At 32.6% G+C, this 17,149-nt stretch overlaps 4 protein-coding genes across 4 annotated transcripts; 2 read left to right on the top strand and 2 right to left on the bottom strand.

Annotated features, from left to right (window-relative positions):
- Positions 1-564: 564 nt before the first annotated feature.
- EBS5 (HCP-like superfamily protein) lies at positions 565-4,485 on the bottom strand. The gene is made up of 6 exons (XM_028064109.2): positions 3,893-4,485; positions 3,286-3,777; positions 2,971-3,186; positions 1,800-2,123; positions 1,440-1,682; positions 565-1,003 (listed from the first exon to the last, which is right to left on the bottom strand). The coding sequence occupies exons 1-6, from the start codon at positions 4,412-4,414 to the stop codon at positions 785-787; spliced, it is 2,016 nt and encodes a 671-aa protein (XP_027919910.1). The 5' UTR covers positions 4,415-4,485; the 3' UTR covers positions 565-784.
- Positions 4,486-6,072: 1,587 nt separating this feature from the next.
- Positions 6,073-7,610, top strand: ABCI17 (non-intrinsic ABC protein 3). The gene is made up of 4 exons (XM_028061477.2): positions 6,073-6,279; positions 6,358-6,672; positions 6,791-6,978; positions 7,064-7,610. The coding sequence occupies exons 1-4, from the start codon at positions 6,264-6,266 to the stop codon at positions 7,316-7,318; spliced, it is 774 nt and encodes a 257-aa protein (XP_027917278.1). The 5' UTR covers positions 6,073-6,263; the 3' UTR covers positions 7,319-7,610.
- A 1,284-nt stretch (positions 7,611-8,894) lies between these two features.
- Positions 8,895-9,821, top strand: LOC114179126 (uncharacterized protein At3g17950). The gene is made up of 2 exons (XM_028065349.2): positions 8,895-9,082; positions 9,191-9,821. The coding sequence occupies exons 1-2, from the start codon at positions 8,999-9,001 to the stop codon at positions 9,665-9,667; spliced, it is 561 nt and encodes a 186-aa protein (XP_027921150.1). The 5' UTR covers positions 8,895-8,998; the 3' UTR covers positions 9,668-9,821.
- Positions 9,822-15,157: 5,336 nt separating this feature from the next.
- Positions 15,158-16,068, bottom strand: LOC114177745 (uncharacterized). The gene has a single exon (XM_028063251.2). It carries the CDS (start codon positions 15,836-15,838, stop codon positions 15,347-15,349), a length of 492 nt encoding a protein of 163 aa, XP_027919052.1. The 5' UTR covers positions 15,839-16,068; the 3' UTR covers positions 15,158-15,346.
- Positions 16,069-17,149: the final 1,081 nt, after the last annotated feature.

The following is a 17,149-nucleotide window of genomic DNA, read 5'->3' as shown; positions in this document are numbered from 1 at the left end:
TTTCTTTATATTTGTTTTTAAAATCGAATTTCAACGTTTGAAGTTAGTGGTATAAATAATATTAAATTATAGGACACTGCTACTTCCACATCTAGTGAACTTTTACACATACATTACAGTAACTATTGTATTGTTTTAATCTTTCATTTTTTACAAATACAAAAATTATCCTTTTTTAGTGACAAAATTATTCTTAAAAGTAGGTCATCGAGTGATGTATTTAGTGTAAAAAATAACATTTTCCTAAATTATAATGTAAATCAAAAATATAATGTAGTTTTAAATATAGGTTATCGAGTTTAACTGTTTTTTAATGCTTATTTAATTTAATCAATTGAAGCGTATAGAATATTAGCAAAATCAAATTCACAAATTGGGTTAATCCACCTTTTCTCCAGTTCTTAATTTAAATTGAATGAAAATGAATGAACCTGACAAAATTTCATAAGTATAAAACCCAAACAAATTTCATCCTGGAAAAGAGATACAAAATCGTCCATTTATTTAATGTTGAAATCAGTGTCAATGAGAAGTACTTTAGGACTATATAAAATCTAAAAGAACTTCAATCAAGAGGTTGTGTGCCGGTTAGTGAAATTGCTCTGTAAAGTCGATCACAAAAGATACAAAATCTTACATAGTGAGGATCTTTCTTGGGCTCTCATATTTTGGGTTATGTGAAAAAGTGTGAAAGCCGTTCCCCTAACTTACAAATGAATATCTACAATGCACTTACAGGTTTCCCTGTGGTACAGTTTGGCCTATAACTAAAAGACAAGCCGAACTAGAGTGCAGGTACACCAAGCTCGTTGGGGTGATTTGGTTGAGCCACCTCTCCAGCTGCAACACCAGCTTGCCTTCGTTGCCTCTCGCGGAGATATAGCACAGTTATGAGGCATGCAAAGAGGGTCAAAATCGTAGCATTTCCCTCCTCCATCAGCACATTCTCCACCCAAGCTTCTAATTTTGGATACAGTTCTGGCAATGAATCAATCACGTGGACCTGATCAAAACAAGCACAATACAATCCAACAGTGAGAAATGCTACCAATTTCTATGCAACGTTGGATTCCAATTCAAACTTGAATTCCAGTAATGACACGGGGTGATGACAGAAAAAAGAAGTGAAGTGAGTGATACACCAAATAAACCAGTTGTCGAATTTGAGTGCTTAACTCCTTTGTATCAAATAAAACCCTAACAGTAACTATAGAAGGATGTTATGAGTTAGCTGTAATTGACTTCGTTAGTTTGTTACAAGTGATTCCTATTGGGTCACTGTAGTATATACAGCCATTGTACTATTCAGTCTATATACTAGACATACATTTTCTGTATAAACAGCTCGATATGTCATTTACTAAGATTATTCAGTAATTAGAGATAATATATATCAATATATTCAATGTATGGGTATTAGGTAAACCAAAGAAACTCACCATGAAACTGTCAGCATAGTTCTTACGAATCCATAAGCTTGAAAGAGCCAGTGTAACTGGCAGCTTCGCTGCACGATCATGATCCAGAGCTTCATCATAGTAACGCTTGGCTAGATGAAGGTCAAATGGAAGTCCTTGGCCATGCTCATGCATGTATCCAAGATTGAACATGGCTTGTGCATTAGATTGTGATTTGGCATGCTGGTAAGCTTCAGCAGCTCGCTCATAATCCCTGGCCGTACCCTGACATGAGGTAGAAGGACAACACAAGAAAGTGAAAAACTGCAGGGAAAGAGAGCACAGTGGTAGAAATTGAATTTATAGCATTGCACAGGGTCCATTTATCCCAAAAACACATACCCGACCATAGTAATATGCATCTCCAATGAGTAAAGCAGCATGTTCATTACCCTGCTCAGAAGCTTGCCACCACAGAGAATGTGCCCTCTGATGCCTTTCTGCATCAGTGCAAAATCCAGATTCACCCATGCACATGCTACGTTCCCCATATTTGTCAAGAATCCAAGCAGCATTACTTTGTGCCACCTCATACCCCATCTCAGCCATTCTTGAATACAACATAAATGCTTTGCCAAGATCACCTTTTAAGTATGACTCTAGAGCCCATCTAGACAAAGAACTCCAGGGACCCCGCTCTGCAACTAGTTTGTACAGTGCAGTAGCCTAAAAAAACAAAAAGGAATGTTAGAACATACTTTGTTGGCAGTGACTTTAATGATATAATAGTCATTAAAAACACAGCATTACATGAACTTAACTACACATAACAAAATCTAAAGCATTCAGATATCACTGCCATCAATATAAGAAGAGTGGGCATACAAAACACGAAAAAATTAACGAAATCCTCCAACACTCAAGCATCACTAGTCGATGTCCCTTTTGGATAAGTAGACACTCATTGTCTCTGTTTATGACCATTGAATTCTTAGTTTATAGCTGTCATACTACAGTTTGGAATTATATACCTCAGATTAGCCAACATACTATAATCCTCATCTAATTAACTAAAAAAACTGAAACAGTAAGGACTCCTCGTTTTAGAAGGAGGTAGTTGTCTTTTTAATTGTAAGTAGACAAAGGCTTGTATCATAGTGTATTATAATTGAATCATTTTATAATCATCAGTCCAAAATTTCAATCCAGCCTTTTGATCAATTTCATTCTTCTGGTGCAAGCATAAAAAACATATTAAAGCAATATTCAGTAACATTTAAGAATAACTATGTCAGTCCAAATTTTTAGACTGACATACTGATGAACCCCACAGATCAACCAATCTCAGAAAAGATGAACAAATAATTGGGTCATCAGCAGAAAACCGCAGTTAACATTCAATATGATTAAACTGACATTAGACAACTCGAAGTTAAATATATCTCTTACATATCCTGAAATATATTACATTGTATTAAAATTACGTGAAAATCATATTACCATCAGACTGTCACATACATCAATCCATCAGATTTAGCAACACGTTCACAAAAGAAAGAATTGATCAACTTACCAAGTGAATATTCTTCTTGAACCCAACACCATTGTGGAAAATCTTAGCCAACTGGTAGAACGCTTTTGGTTGACCATTGTTAGCAGCCACCACAAAGAACTTGCAAGCCAGCTTAACATCCCTCTTAACTCCAATCCCCTTGAGATACATGACACCCAAGTTATAGTGCCCCCCAACCTCGTCATTCTCTGCAGCCTTTTCAAAATACTCCTTTGCCTGAGATTCACAAATGATATCAGAAGTGAAGGATGACTACACATAAACACTTAAAGGAAGACAAATAATGACAAGGTGGAAATATAACCACAGTCCTACTTTAGTGTAATTCTTCTGGTCAACTCCATAGCCTTTGACATACAAATATCCCATCCCATTATAAGCAGAATACAGCTGGTGCCTGGAAGCAAGCGTGAGCCACTCAAACGCTTTGGTGTAGTTTCTCTCAACACCTGCTCCCCTAGCATAGATCTCTCCAAGAAGCTCCATAGATCGGGGCTCTCCCTTCTCCACAGCCTTCAAAAACCATGACAGCGCCTTGGAATGATCACGCCTCAATCCCCTGAGGCCAAAGTAGTAAAAGAGGCCAACTTTGTACATGGCAGCAGCATTCCCCTTCTGGGCTTGATACTCCAGTATCTGAAAGTCCTCATCCTCTTCCCCCTTTGATTTTCTCAGAGCCTCCTTGTTCTCCTCAGCCCCATTGTGGAGCCTAACCGGTTCAATCACAGGAGAATCTTTCGAAATCAGAAAATTATTCACAGCCACTTCAGCTAATTCAGCATACAGATTAACAGCTTTGTCAAACATCTGTACCAATGGTGATGCAATTTATCACACTATTCACAGAGATCGTAAAGAGAAATGAATCACAAATCAGAAAGGGAAAAAGAAAGGAAAAAGAAAGAGGAGAAGCCACACTCACATCTTGACGCGTGTACTTATAAGCCAAAGCCATCTTGGACTGCATGATGCCGCCCTCGGCGGCGAAGTGGTGATACAAAAACGCCTTCCCCTTGCTTCGCTCTCTCAAAAGCCCCATTTCCCACAAAAACCCTAGAACCGATTGCGAGGCGGGATGGCCGGTCTCGGCCGCGGCAGCGATCTCTGCGGCGCCTTCCTCAATGAGGGCGGGGTTACCTGACATGAGCTTGTCGACGGCGGAGTAGTAGGCGGCGTCGGATTCTGAGAGAGGCTGGGGGTCTCCGGTGGGGGGCTCGAAGATGGGGCGCCATGAGCCAGGGTCGAGGTCCTCCTCAGATTTGTGGGCGTCTCCATCGCCGAGCTCGTCCCACTCGGCGGAGGAATCGGGTTCGGCGCCCGGGTCGTCCTTGAAGTCTTCCTGAGAGAGCACGAGCACGAATTGGCGTGCAGCGACGGAGAGAGAGAGAGTGAGGAGAGAGAAAGAGAGCGCGAGAGAGAGGAACAACCACTTGGGGCGAGGCATGCTTCTTGCCGCGGTGCTGTACGGACGAGGATTGCAATCACGCACAGTTTTTTTGGGACTGAATGGGAAATGCGGTTGCAGGGGTATTCTTGCAATTATAATCTTCAACTTTTCTTGCCACGTTTCTTGATGCTCCTCGCTCCACTAAGAAATTGCCATGTCAAATTCCTCTACTCATCCTTGTCAAACTTTGACTTTCCTTTTTGGCCTTACTCTGCATTACTCAATTTAAGTGAAACATTTCTTCACTAATTTTAATTAAATATATAATTTCATTTCTAGAATATATTTTTTTAGAGTATTTTTTTTTTAGAAAATTTAAAATATTTTATGGTAAACTAGTTGTTTGTACAAAAACTTTTATAATAAATTCAAACTTCAAAATTTTATTAAATAATTAGATTAAATCATTTTAAATTGCATCTAAAATTAATAAGTTGTAACTATTTATGTTCTCATATTTTGTTCTTTGGATTTTCCTTTCAACTTAAATTTTAATTTTAGACGCCATCAATTTTATCAAGAACGATATATCTTCAAGATGATTGATTACCTTTCAACAAGTTGATTTAGATTTTTTTATTGATATTAATAATTGTTATTTTGTTGTATAAATTATTATAATGCTTTTTTAGATTACTAATATTTTTTGTTCTATATTAGTTAATTTTTTTTTTCAATTAATGTCGAGATACTATTTTTCTGTAATGTGAATTAAATATTTTTTTAATTAATGTTGTGATGATTATCTTGATGTTTACTTTTTTCATCAAATATATGTTACTTTTTGTCAATAATTTATAAGATATTTGTTTTACTATTAATTCAAAAACCTTTGTCCAACATTAATTAGAATTTTATTTACCGATATGAATTGAAAACATTTCCCCATCCACATTGATAAAAAAATCATAAAAGTAATCTTGATTATTCTTAATTTAAATAATTATATTCGATATTAACTTGTAATTGTGAAATTATTTATCTAAAAAAAAGTTAAATGTCTCCTTCTTAAAATTATGACTTCAATAATTTATAATACTATGCGATGAAACAAACTTCCTCAAATTCATGTTTTAGTAATTAACAATTCATACACCTTGGTTTACTTATTATTAGTTAAAAGTAAGACTCATTGGGATCCAATGACTAATAAAGTTTTATACATTTAATTTTTTACATAATAAAATTTTTATTTATTATTCATTGAATTCCATCAAAGCTTTAGTGTTTTTTTTATTTATTTTAAATGTTAATTTTTATGAAAAAAAAAGTTATACTTCCTACATATATAAAATTAAATTTCGGGGTAGCCCCCTGTATGGAATTTTTCATGCAGATAAAGTAGTATTTGCAAATTCTTGGTGTTAAAAATAACACCATCGAGTACATTACTCAGATCGTAAAAAATTATAATTTTTATGGTATAAAACTAAAATTAAAAATTAAAAAAAAAATTACAAAGAGAAGGTAAATAGTTTAACCTTGAGAATAAAAGGAAGATAAATAACACAACAATCCTAGCAAGAGACATTTTGAAACTTTTTGAAAGATACAGTAAAATCTTCTCTCGAACACTAATAATCAAAAGCTGAAATATTTATAAAAAACAAAATACTAATATTATGATTTTTAATGTCAATAATTTAGATATGTTAGAAGAAGTGTGTCCTAAATATAAAAGTGAGCTTTTGCGAGGGAGGAGTCATCTAGTGGAAGAATCTGAGAGGTCTGGGGCAGGCTCTTTCTTCTTCACCCAATTCTTTCATATTCTTCTTCAATCTTCCATTTGCAATCTTCAACCTTCAACCTCGAAGCTCATTCTCATCTTCTCTGTTAGTAACTACCCATGTCTTTTCTCCTAGGTAAGCCTCTCGCGATTCAATCTTCTTAAAGTCAAATCCATGCTGTTTTTCGCTCTCTTGGACTCAAAACTTTCACAGATGATTGCAGGGAACACTTATTGGAAGTGGATTCAAATGCCAAACCCAAATTCAAGATAACCAATCTCACCAGAGTTTCCCACGACGGAGTTTCAATCCTCAAAGGCATCAACCTTGACATCCCAAAGGGTGTCGTCGTTGGGGTCATAGGCCCCAGCGGCAGCGGCAAGTCAACGCTCTTAAGAGCCCTGAACCGCCTCTGGGAACCGCCCTCCGCCTCCGTCTTCCTCGACGGCCAAGACATCTCCCATCTCGACGTTCTCTCCCTCCGCCGGAAAGTTGGCATGCTTTTTCAACTCCCTGCCCTCTTTCAAGGTCACAACCCAATTGATCACTAATTTACTGATTCTTTTTGTGTTGAAAGAAAGATTAGTTTTTTGTGGTTGTTTTAAGTTGAACCTTGTGATAACGATGAAGGGTATCTATTCTACAGGCACAGCTGCTGATAATGTGAGGTATGGACCAGGGCTTAGAGGGAAAAAGCTAACCGATGATGAGGTGCGCAAGTTGCTGGCAATGGCGGACTTAGATGCTTCTTTCATGGATAAGTCCGGGGCTGAACTCTCTGTGGGTCAAGCTCAAAGGGTTGCACTTGCTAGGACTTTGGCCAATTCACCAGAGGTAATTTTTTGTCTTTGAACTTTGTTTTTTCTGTCTGCATTTCTGTTTGTGATGTTCATTTTATTTGGTGTTTTTTGAATTGAAGGTTTTGTTGTTGGATGAGCCTACTAGTGCGTTGGATCCTATATCCACAGAAAACATAGAGGATGCCCTGATGAAGCTGAACAAGAACAGGGGCATGACAGTGATCATGGTCTCTCATAGCATCAAACAGATCCAGAGAATCGCAGACATAGTGTGCCTGCTTGTTGATGGTGAAATTGTTGAAGTTCTGAAGCCTGATAAACTCTCTGAGGCCAAGCATCCCATGGCTCGAAGGTTTCTTGAACTCAGTTCTTAGGGGTCCTAACCTAAGCTAAGAGTTGTAAAATTCTGTCTTGACTTGTTTGGTTTTGAGAACATTTTATTCTGTTCTTGAAGCCACGATGATTGTTCTTGCTGATTTATCAGCCATGTGGACCTGTTCTCCATTTAAACCATTGAACCAATCATCTGTGATTATTTATTTCTATATATGTTGCTTTCAACGCTGTTTGATGACATCCTGGGCTGACATAGGATTGTGATAGCGGAGGTTTGGTTACAGTATGATGTTTTGCAAAATGCTACTAAATACGAATTTTGTTCTTCAAGATTACACTATTACGTCATTGTTTCTGTTTTTTATATTTTTTCGCTGTTCAACCAATAGGATGTGTAAGTGTAAGCATACTCATTGGTGCAGATTTCGTGCAGAAAGTTTTGGTCCCACCCACTAATCGTAGTTTTCGTAAAGAAAACTTTTTATTGCACTGTTAAAAAATAGTGTAGTTTTTGTTGCTTAACGTGAATGACTTGTGTGGTGTTATCGTGATTTTGGCAGCAGAAAATGAAGTGAAAAATGAAAGATGTGTTATGTGGGTGTGGTTGTTTCATTTCCACACGATTCCTATGCCATTCCAAATTTGAATTGTTACCGGTTGTTGCAGTTCAATGTCGAAAGATACATATGTGTTGTCATTTGGGTTGACGTCGACTGTTCAATAATAACCAGATCTTCCAATAAACTTTCAATTATTGCATTCGGTTAATCCTCATCGATCCAATCTCAAAAAATGTTTTAGATTTAGTATTATATTTGATGACAGAAACAGGTAATACCCCTGTTTTATTCATGTCTCTGATTGAGTTTAAACCATGGAATCTAAAAGTTGTGAAACAGAGAGAGCTGAAAGGTGGGTAACAACGGATAAGGATAAAATTATTTATGATGTTCATCCGACATTCAATGTTCCAATTTCAAGAATTAAGTTAATAAAATGATTAATTTCTAATCAATACAACTTGTATATAATTCTCAACCAATTATTAACATCAATTGATGTTTAACTTACATCTAGGTTTCTAAAAGCTTAATTACTTTCAAGTTTTTAACTTCTAAAACAATCAAAACACAGATTATAAAGAATTTAAAAGTTAGTAGACTAAATTTTTTTGAAATATACAACTAAAAAAGAATACGAAAATCAAAGAAATTAGAAAGTAAGAATGAAATTCAAAATGTAATCCAATGGATGTGCATCCTTTCTTAATGTCGGTCATACATGCAATGATTTGATTTTGAATCATGTAAAAAATAGTCAAACTTGGAGAAAAAATAAAAGACAAAGGAGGGGTAAAAACAAAATAACGGTTTTCGGGAAACTTGAAAGAAAGAAGGAAAAAAAAACTAAAATTAGTAAATTTTACAATTGAATTACCTACTGTATACTTAATAATCTATTACCTCTGTTTTTCCCTCTACTTATCTCTACACTTAATGTTAATTTATTATATTACACGAAGGGAAGTAGAAAAAAAAAATTGTACTAATTTGAGAAGTTTGAATCTGTTATTTGGGTAAATCTGTTGGAACCATGATTCCTTGGTAGTACTGACAAACAGTAATCACTTCACAAACCACAAACTCAACTTAGTATTAAGTTGTGTTGTAGTAACCATTATTGTCATCCCAAACACACCTTTACAGGAACACTCAACAATGCTAGATCCGGCCACTGAACTGCTGCCACCACCATCTTCACCCACCAATTCATCCATTTCCTCCTCTGATCTTGACACCGAGGTAATACTTTTATGCTCCACAAAATCAAACCCAACTCTCATAATTCCTAAAGTTTCATTTTTTCCATCGATTGATTTCATTTTATTTCTGGGTTTTGGATTTTCATAGTCTACGGGATCCTTCTTCCATGACAGAAGCACCACACTGGGCACTCTTATGGGTGTGAGCTTCCCGGCTATTACCTTCAGAGCCTCCGACAGCCACCCACATTCAACCATCTCCGCCGCTGCCGCCGCTGTGGGTGGCCCCCAGAGGGCTGCAGAGTCTAAGAAGAAGAAGGCCATCGTGGCTGCGGAGCGGCGGCGGAAGTGGTGGTGGCTGTGCAGGGACGGCGACGCGAGGCCGGCTTCTCTCGGTGAGTTTCTCGAGGTGGAACGGCGGTGCGGCGACGGCGCGTTTTATGGTGCGGCGGCGGAACTTGAAGGAATGGTGATGGATTCGCCAAGGAACCACGGCCGGGCTTTGTTTTCCGACGGGAGGGTTCTTCCTCCGTCGGGCGTTGACGACGGAGCATCGACGGCGGGAAGTCTTTGCAGTAGATTCCCAGTTTTACTCACCGGGATCTGTAGCGGCGGCGCTGGATAAGATTGAGTTTGAATTTTGATTCTTTCCTCTCTTTTTTTTTTTTAAATAAACTGAAGAGAAAAAAATGGTTGATAATTTTTTTTAAGAATCGTTTGTTATTATTACAATTCTTATATGTTGTGATTCACATGCAGACTTTTACTTTTTACTCTTATTTGGATAATACTATTTTCAAGAGTTCTTTAAATAAATAGAATAAAAGGGATTCACCTAAAACATAGATGATAATAAACAAAACTTTTAGTTCTTTGAAGAACATTATAGTTTTTTTTTTTCTGATATTATATAGCATTGTGTGGTATGATATGGTAATCATGCATTTACTATTAATAATATTATTATTTAAACATAGGGGTCGATGTTATATATTATGTTATTGTTCATAAAGTTTATTTATTCAAAGAATCAAGCAATAAAATAATATGTACTAAATTGATTTTGGTTGATGAATGTCTCTAAACAAAAGTGACTAAATTGCACTCTTTATTCAAAAGGGCCACGTCGTTTTCGAATTGGAGTTCGAAAGTATTGCTTCTTTCCTTTTTTTTTCATATTCGAAATTTAAAATTTAAGCAAAATACACAATAATAGACGTGAATATGATAATTTTTCTCAAAAAAAATTATAATTTCTTCCGGTAGTTGTTTCCAAAATAATCAACTATTATCTTCTAATTGAACTCCTGTTTTAAAATAATTAATTCATGATTTTTTTTGTATTTATTTAAACACTCGGAGAAAAAACAAAGTTTTTTTCAACGGAATCAAGATCACAGAGTGTGTTAATATGTTGTCGAACTCTGCCCATGTGTAATGAATAATGTACATGACGACTTGATTTATTTACTATAAATAAAATAAATAGTAGACTAATCAAAACTTAACACGGACAATTATATTTATTTTAAAACTTAATTTTAGTTAATTTTTTTCATACTTAATATAAAATTAAACTTTTTATTATTGTAACAAAGTAAAATAATTATATTTTATATTTTTCTAAGTTTGAAACTAATTAATTAATTTCAAAACAACTACTAAAAACGTGTTTATAAAAGAAAATTATATAATAGTTTCTAAAAAAAAGAGATGGGGTAATCTGTTGAAATTTATGAAATAATTGCATTTAAATAAATTTAGAAGTTAACTCAACTTGATTTTAACGATTTGCTTATCCAAATTTGACTAATGAAAACCCGGAATACAATGCAAAGAAAACAACACATACTTGTACAAAATGAAATTAGTGTTTCATTTATTTTTTAAGCCATAGATAAAAAATCCCAAAAATCTATTTCTTCATAACAGTAATAATAATAAAATTGACATTTTTGTATATTTTTATCTTTTATGATGCAAATTGTTTATAGATTTATTACTAAAAGAAGATTAAAAAAATATAATTTGATGGATTATTAGTTATATCTATTCTAGATACAATAATTAAGGATCGTGAATTGACTACTTATCGGTATGATACAAGTGATTTTTTTATTTTTTTATTTATCTTTTAAGTTGAATTGAGTGTGAGAATCTAATAAATATGTATATATGTCCTATCCACTATCCACGTATGAAATTAATTAATTGTTATTAAATTTATATTTGATATTTATATAATTATTTATTTTTTAATATTTGATATTGTAAAAAGTAAAATGTGTATTTTTGACAATTAATACTTGATAACATCGTGTTTTATTTGTTGTGACTTTTGATTTTTTTTTGTAAAAAGTAATTTAATTAATATTTAAAACAATATACATAGATATATCTTATATATTATATTACATTGATAGTAATTATTTTGATTTAATATATTTTTAGTCTCTAAATAATTTTTTACATCCAAGTGTGAAACTAAAAACATAATTAATTTCAATCAATTATTTTGTAAGTCATTTTATTTTCCAAAAATTTATAATAAAATTAATTAGAAAACAAATATCAACAACAGTTTACTTTCCATATTATTACTCAAAATAGGTAAAAAATCAAATAAAGATGTTGTTTGATTTTTTACTTTCCATATTTATCACAATTTTATTTTATCTTTTTCGCAAAGAGTTAAAACAAAAATCTATCCAAATTTAAAATGTCTGTAACTTCAATTTAAAATTATTAATTTATTAATTGTACCATAACAACTCTCAAAGAAGTTAATGACTAAACTAAAAATTATTAAGAAAAATATATTAATCCTTAAATTGAAGACGGAAAAATATATTAACTAAAAATGAAAAAACAAAAGTATTTTGAGTCAAGAGTTTAACATTTATCGTAACAAAAATACTATATATTTTAAGTATCTATCCCAAAATACTATATATTGAGTCAAGAGTACTCTCTCGTCTCATTTCCCATCACAAGAAAGTAAGAACAGTTTTTCTCTCTTCGGTGAGTCTTCCTACTCTATTCCTTTTTCTTTCTCATTTTCGATTCTGTTTGTTGAGAATTTGTTGTTTTTCTTTTCTTTCTTGATAAATTCTTTGACCTTATTTAACTCATCTTCTGATTTTGTCCTAGGTTTTCTTCCGTGTCTCACTCTTTTTTTGCGAAACATAGTTCACATTCTGCTGTGTCATGGCTGTGAAACTAAGGTATTTTGCAGTATCAAATTGAATTGGGTTCAATTTCCAGATTCTTCCATTGGTAAGCAATATGAATATTCTACCCTAAATCCTCACTAAGATTGTTTCTTGGTCTTGTAAGATGAATATACTTGTTATTTGAAATTGGATGGTTTTATGTTCCTTCATCGATTACCGATACACGATTCTTCTAATTCTTTTTACAGAACATGAGAAACACAATAGTATCGAAGCAGACCTCGGATCCAGAAAAACAAAGGTTACATTAAAGAAACATGCTCTTTTACTACATTTTCTTGTGCCTTAAGGTATGTTTTCCTTTTCTCTTTCATCAATTCTTTTATACTAATTTGACATTATTTTTTATTTTCTTTATAAATACAAAAAATATTTTTTTTATAATCATTTTAGTCCTAAAGTGACTTATCAAAATTTCCTTCTCTCATCTTATTTAATTATGATCTTATGTTTTGACGGTCACAATCTTGTTTCAAACCAGTAAGGCTTATTATGATTCATCAATTGATCTGTATGGCCAAAAAAGAAGAATTAAAGAAAACAGACAAGATAAAATCATTATCAAAAAAATGTTCTTGAATAAGAGTGTTTGTGTTGTATATGTGAACTCAAATTCCTATCCTGTATATATCGTAGTTATTGTTCGATGAATGCTTTTAGGATAAATGATACATGTCTATTGTTATGTGATTCAACTGAAGGTGAAAAATTGGTCAATAAAAATTGATAGAAGGAAGAAAGATCCAGAAAAATAAAAATGGAGCACTGACATTTGTTGTCACTTAAAGATCTGGTATGTTCATTCATCTTTTCATTTATTCTGGAATTTTGCCAAATGATGGGATTGGTAACCATATCGAATCTCTCACTGTTTTTCAAATTTTGGTAGAAAAGATAAGTAATTTGAAGTTTTTAAAATTGATAATTTATGAGTTTACACTCACTTTCTTAACTCATATATAAATAAAATAAACTACTGACTGCAAATATTTTTTAGTAAACCGTTTACTTAAATTAAGTCATGCATAGGATATATTAAAAAGATGGTTTATTTTGATGATAAAACATTTATTTAAAAATTTACATCACAGTTATAACTGGTTAAAATTTCACTTGATATTAAAACTATACAAACATATATCTGATACATAAAAATTGAAAATTGAAAAGTAATATTAATACCAAATTATTACAAAGTAAATGTTTAAAAAAAAAGTGCAGAAGGGAAATAGATAGTGTTCAAATATGCGACTAAACAAATTAACAAAAAATATTTAAATTAAAAATAACGTTTACAAATATTAAAAATATTTTAAATTCAATTGAAAACAGCATTTCAAAAGGTATTAAATTTTTAAAATTTAGTAAGGCGTAAAACATAAAACAATAATCATTAAAATATTGTAAAAAAATATTCCAAATAAAAATATGATGTTTTAAAAGAAAAAAAAAACTCCAACTATTTGTGTATCATAACATGATTTCCGAAAATATATGAATAAATATTACAAAAGAACGTTGTTTAAGTTATAAAAATTGCACGAAGAAATTTAGCGTGATAAAGTTTCAAAACTTGAAAAATGTGTAGAAATTAAATTTAGATTTTTTTTTAAATATGTAGAAACTTTAATGAAAAACATTAAAAAAAATTAAAAATCATCAAAGTGAAGAAAATATATTTTTTTTCCTGAAAAGTATAAGTTAAACCATAGAGAAAATAAAATAATATTTCAAAAAGTAGAAATGTGTAAAAATAGTTAAATTTTTTAGTTTACAATATAAATCAAAAGAAGCATTTTCATTTACAATAGTTAAATTTTCTTCAGATCATGAAAATTGAATTCATTTGCCAGAGCAAAATTGTATTAATAATCTTTAAGCAGGATTTGAATCTATGTTTCGTTGATAAAAGAAAATTTAACTATTGTAAAGGAAATGCTTCTATTGATTTATATGGTAAACAAAAAAATTTAACTATTTTTACACATTTCAACTTTTTGAAATATTATTATATTTTCTCTATGGTTTAACTTATACTTTTCAGGAAAAAATGGTATTTTCTTCACTTTGATTATTTCTAATTTTTTTTAATTGTTTTCATTAAAGTTTCTACATATTTTAAAAAATATATAAATTTAATTTCTACACATTTTTCAAGTTTTGAAACTTTATCACGCTAAATTTCTTCATGCAATTTTTATAACTTAAACAAAGGACGGTTCTTTTGTAATATTTATTCATATATTTTCGGAAATCATGTTATGATACACAAATAGTTGGAGTTTTTCTTTTCTTTTAAAACATCATATTTTTATTTGGAATATTTTTTTACAATATTTTAATGATTATTGTTTAATGTTTTACGCCTTACTAATTTTTAAAAATTTAATACCTTTTGAAATGCTGTTTTCAATTGAATTTAAAATATTTTTAATATTTGTAAACGTTATTTTTAATTTAAATATTTTTTGTTAATTTGTTTAGTCGCATATTTGAACACTATCTATTTCCCTTCTGCACTTTTTTCTTACACATTTACTTTGTAATAATTTGGTATTAATATTACTTTTCAATTTTCAATTTTTACGTATCAGGTATATGTTTGTATAGTTTTAATATCAAGTGAAATTTTAACCAGTTATAACTGTGATGTAAATTTTTAAATAAATGTTTTATCATCAAAATAAACCATCTTTTTAATATATCCTATACATAATCTTATGACTTAATTTAAATAAACGGTTTACTAAAAAATATTTGCAGTCAGTAGTTTATTTTATTTATATATGAGTTAAGAAAGTGAGTGTAAACTCATAAATTTGATAAAACGTTTACAGATATGCTATGCTACTACTGTTTCTACACATTCACAAAATTGTCACTTTTTTCGAGGGAAAACTCCTTTAATTGATGAATGAACAAGCCAAGGAAGTTGAAGCAAAGGATATACACAAGAAGTCCTTCATCAAGCTTGCATGCCATCCCACGCAGCTCAGATATTTTGGTTTGCGATAAAAATATATGAACTAATTCTAACATCTAAAGGTATGCTTACAAAAAATGAACATGTATCATGGAGTTTCATCAATGGTTTCCAGCGCCGGTCTCCAAGATCTCTGTTTGGAGTACCTTTCAACTGGTTCTGGCTCCCTCACCACCTGATTCGCAGCTTCTAATCTCTTAAGCTCCGAAGGGAACATGCAAAATTCACCGAAAACTGGAAAAATCTTTGCCAAGTTGTTAAAACTTGCATGCTTGGTTGCTCTTGATGCTTTGTAGTTAAGAGAGCTCATTTCTTCATGGGTTAGAACAGAGTAGAGAAGTTCCATTGGTAGAAGGAAGTAAAATTTGCGCCTTTGGAGTTCCTCATCGGCTAGGAGCCCTTGAATGCGGTGTCCCACTTTGAGGTAGGTAGAGTCACAAACAAAGTGTCCAGGGTATTCTAGCATGAGTTCTGCAGCTCTGATTGGTTTTGTGTAGGACTCTAACCTCCCATCCAAGAACAACACCTTGAAGACCCCATTGGCTGATAAGGAAGGTGTGCAAGAAGCTGCGTTGCCCATTTCTGAGAAAGACACAGAAGGGTTTCAAAATTGGTATTTCACCTCAGAAATGTCAGAGTATTTATCAGGGAAGGTGCCTGGTTGTTAAGAAAGAAAGAAAGAAAAATAGCAGATTGTCGTTTTCTGGCTCAAGGTCCATAGTTGGGTAATCAGTTAGCATATCTTTATTTCGATATTCTGATTTTAATATTTTGCTACTGAAGTTTGTCGTAAGTGTTTGTTATATCTTTATAACCAAGTTTCCCATCTGGCAGAGGCTTAGTTTTATGCAGATACGAAATTAAGAGAAAGTGGGCGTGTCTTCGGGTATATAATCTATTTGCCCCTTGTGTTAATGATCATCTTTTTTAATTAAAAGAAATAGGCCAACCTGGCAAATTTGGCCTATTTTGACTTCGATGTATATGGAAAAATGACGCACATAACTTTCCAGTTTGTTTAGTTTTGTATTTCTTAGGGTGTATTTGTTGAGAGAAGTGGAGACTAGTTTATTGCAGTGCACATGGGAGGGATGGAGAAAAAGTTTAGATAACCTCACTCAAGGACACTACCAAACTAATGATTAGATATGGTACTGTGTAATTTCTTTTATTTTATACCATTTATAAAGGATTCACCTGATATCTGCTAATGTCTACACATGCACTTTGTTTTGGTTGATATGAAAGTAGCATCTGCATTTGAGGGCAAACGTCAAATCTCTTGGTATCCAGTCACCATCCAATGCTAGCTTGCACTATATTCCCATCAACTCATGTGGTCTGCTATTAATATTTTCCACACTTTTACTCAAACACACAACAGTCTCTGCTTTGTCAATTATTAAAGAACAGCTGAAAGAAAATCACCCAGTTTTGTGTTTGATAGGTTCTTAGTTTTCTTCGAGTGTCAGGATCTAATTTTAATAGGATGTTTTCTTGTAGTAAACCTGTTGGGAGAGTAGTTGGCTATAACCAAAGTCATAGGGTATAAAGTTTGATTAAAAAAGGTAGGTAAAAGAGTGAGAGAAGTATTAAATTTGCTTGCTGAATTAATAAATGAAGAATCTTAAGTAGGACAACTAAATGATTGGCCTATAATTAGTTGTCATAGGGTTTAAATGTACATTGAATGTTTTATCTGATGGGTTTTCTGCTTGTTCCCTATCCAACAGAAGGAATGATTGGCAAGGAGCGGTTCGGTTGTTGCTTAGGTGGTTGACATCAGCCACAACATAGAAACACACACTTCACAAACTGTTAATCTACTTGCTCTCTTTCCTCATTTCTTCTAGAACCCAATATGAAATGCAGAACATAGAAAAATGAAGTA

The sequence above is a fragment of the Vigna unguiculata genome, chromosome 3 (assembly GCF_037176805.1).
Source record: "Vigna unguiculata cultivar grain cowpea cultivar isolate G323 ecotype 2 chromosome 3, ASM3717680v1, whole genome shotgun sequence".
NCBI lineage: Eukaryota > Viridiplantae > Streptophyta > Magnoliopsida > Fabales > Fabaceae > Vigna > Vigna unguiculata.
The sequence above is the reverse complement of the archived record's forward strand: the minus strand, read 5'-3'. Positions and strand labels throughout refer to the sequence as shown.

Coding starts and splice junctions, on each gene's coding strand:
- LOC114179126 (XM_028065349.2), top strand. CDS start 8,999: ATGCTAGATCCGGCCACTGAACTGCTGCCACCACCATCTTCACCCACC. Junction 9,083..9,190: donor CCTCTGATCTTGACACCGAG/GTAATACTTTTA, acceptor GGATTTTCATAG/TCTACGGGATCCTTCTTCCA.
- EBS5 (XM_028064109.2), bottom strand. CDS start 4,414: ATGCCTCGCCCCAAGTGGTTGTTCCTCTCTCTCGCGCTCTCTTTCTCT. Junction 1,683..1,799: donor ATGCATATTACTATGGTCGG/GTATGTGTTTTT, acceptor ACCTCATGTCAG/GGTACGGCCAGGGATTATGA. Junction 1,004..1,439: donor ACTATGCTGACAGTTTCATG/GTGAGTTTCTTT, acceptor TGTTTTGATCAG/GTCCACGTGATTGATTCATT.
- ABCI17 (XM_028061477.2), top strand. Junction 6,673..6,790: donor ACTCCCTGCCCTCTTTCAAG/GTCACAACCCAA, acceptor TCTATTCTACAG/GCACAGCTGCTGATAATGTG. Junction 6,979..7,063: donor CTTTGGCCAATTCACCAGAG/GTAATTTTTTGT, acceptor TTTGAATTGAAG/GTTTTGTTGTTGGATGAGCC.
- LOC114177745 (XM_028063251.2), bottom strand. CDS start 15,838: ATGGGCAACGCAGCTTCTTGCACACCTTCCTTATCAGCCAATGGGGTC.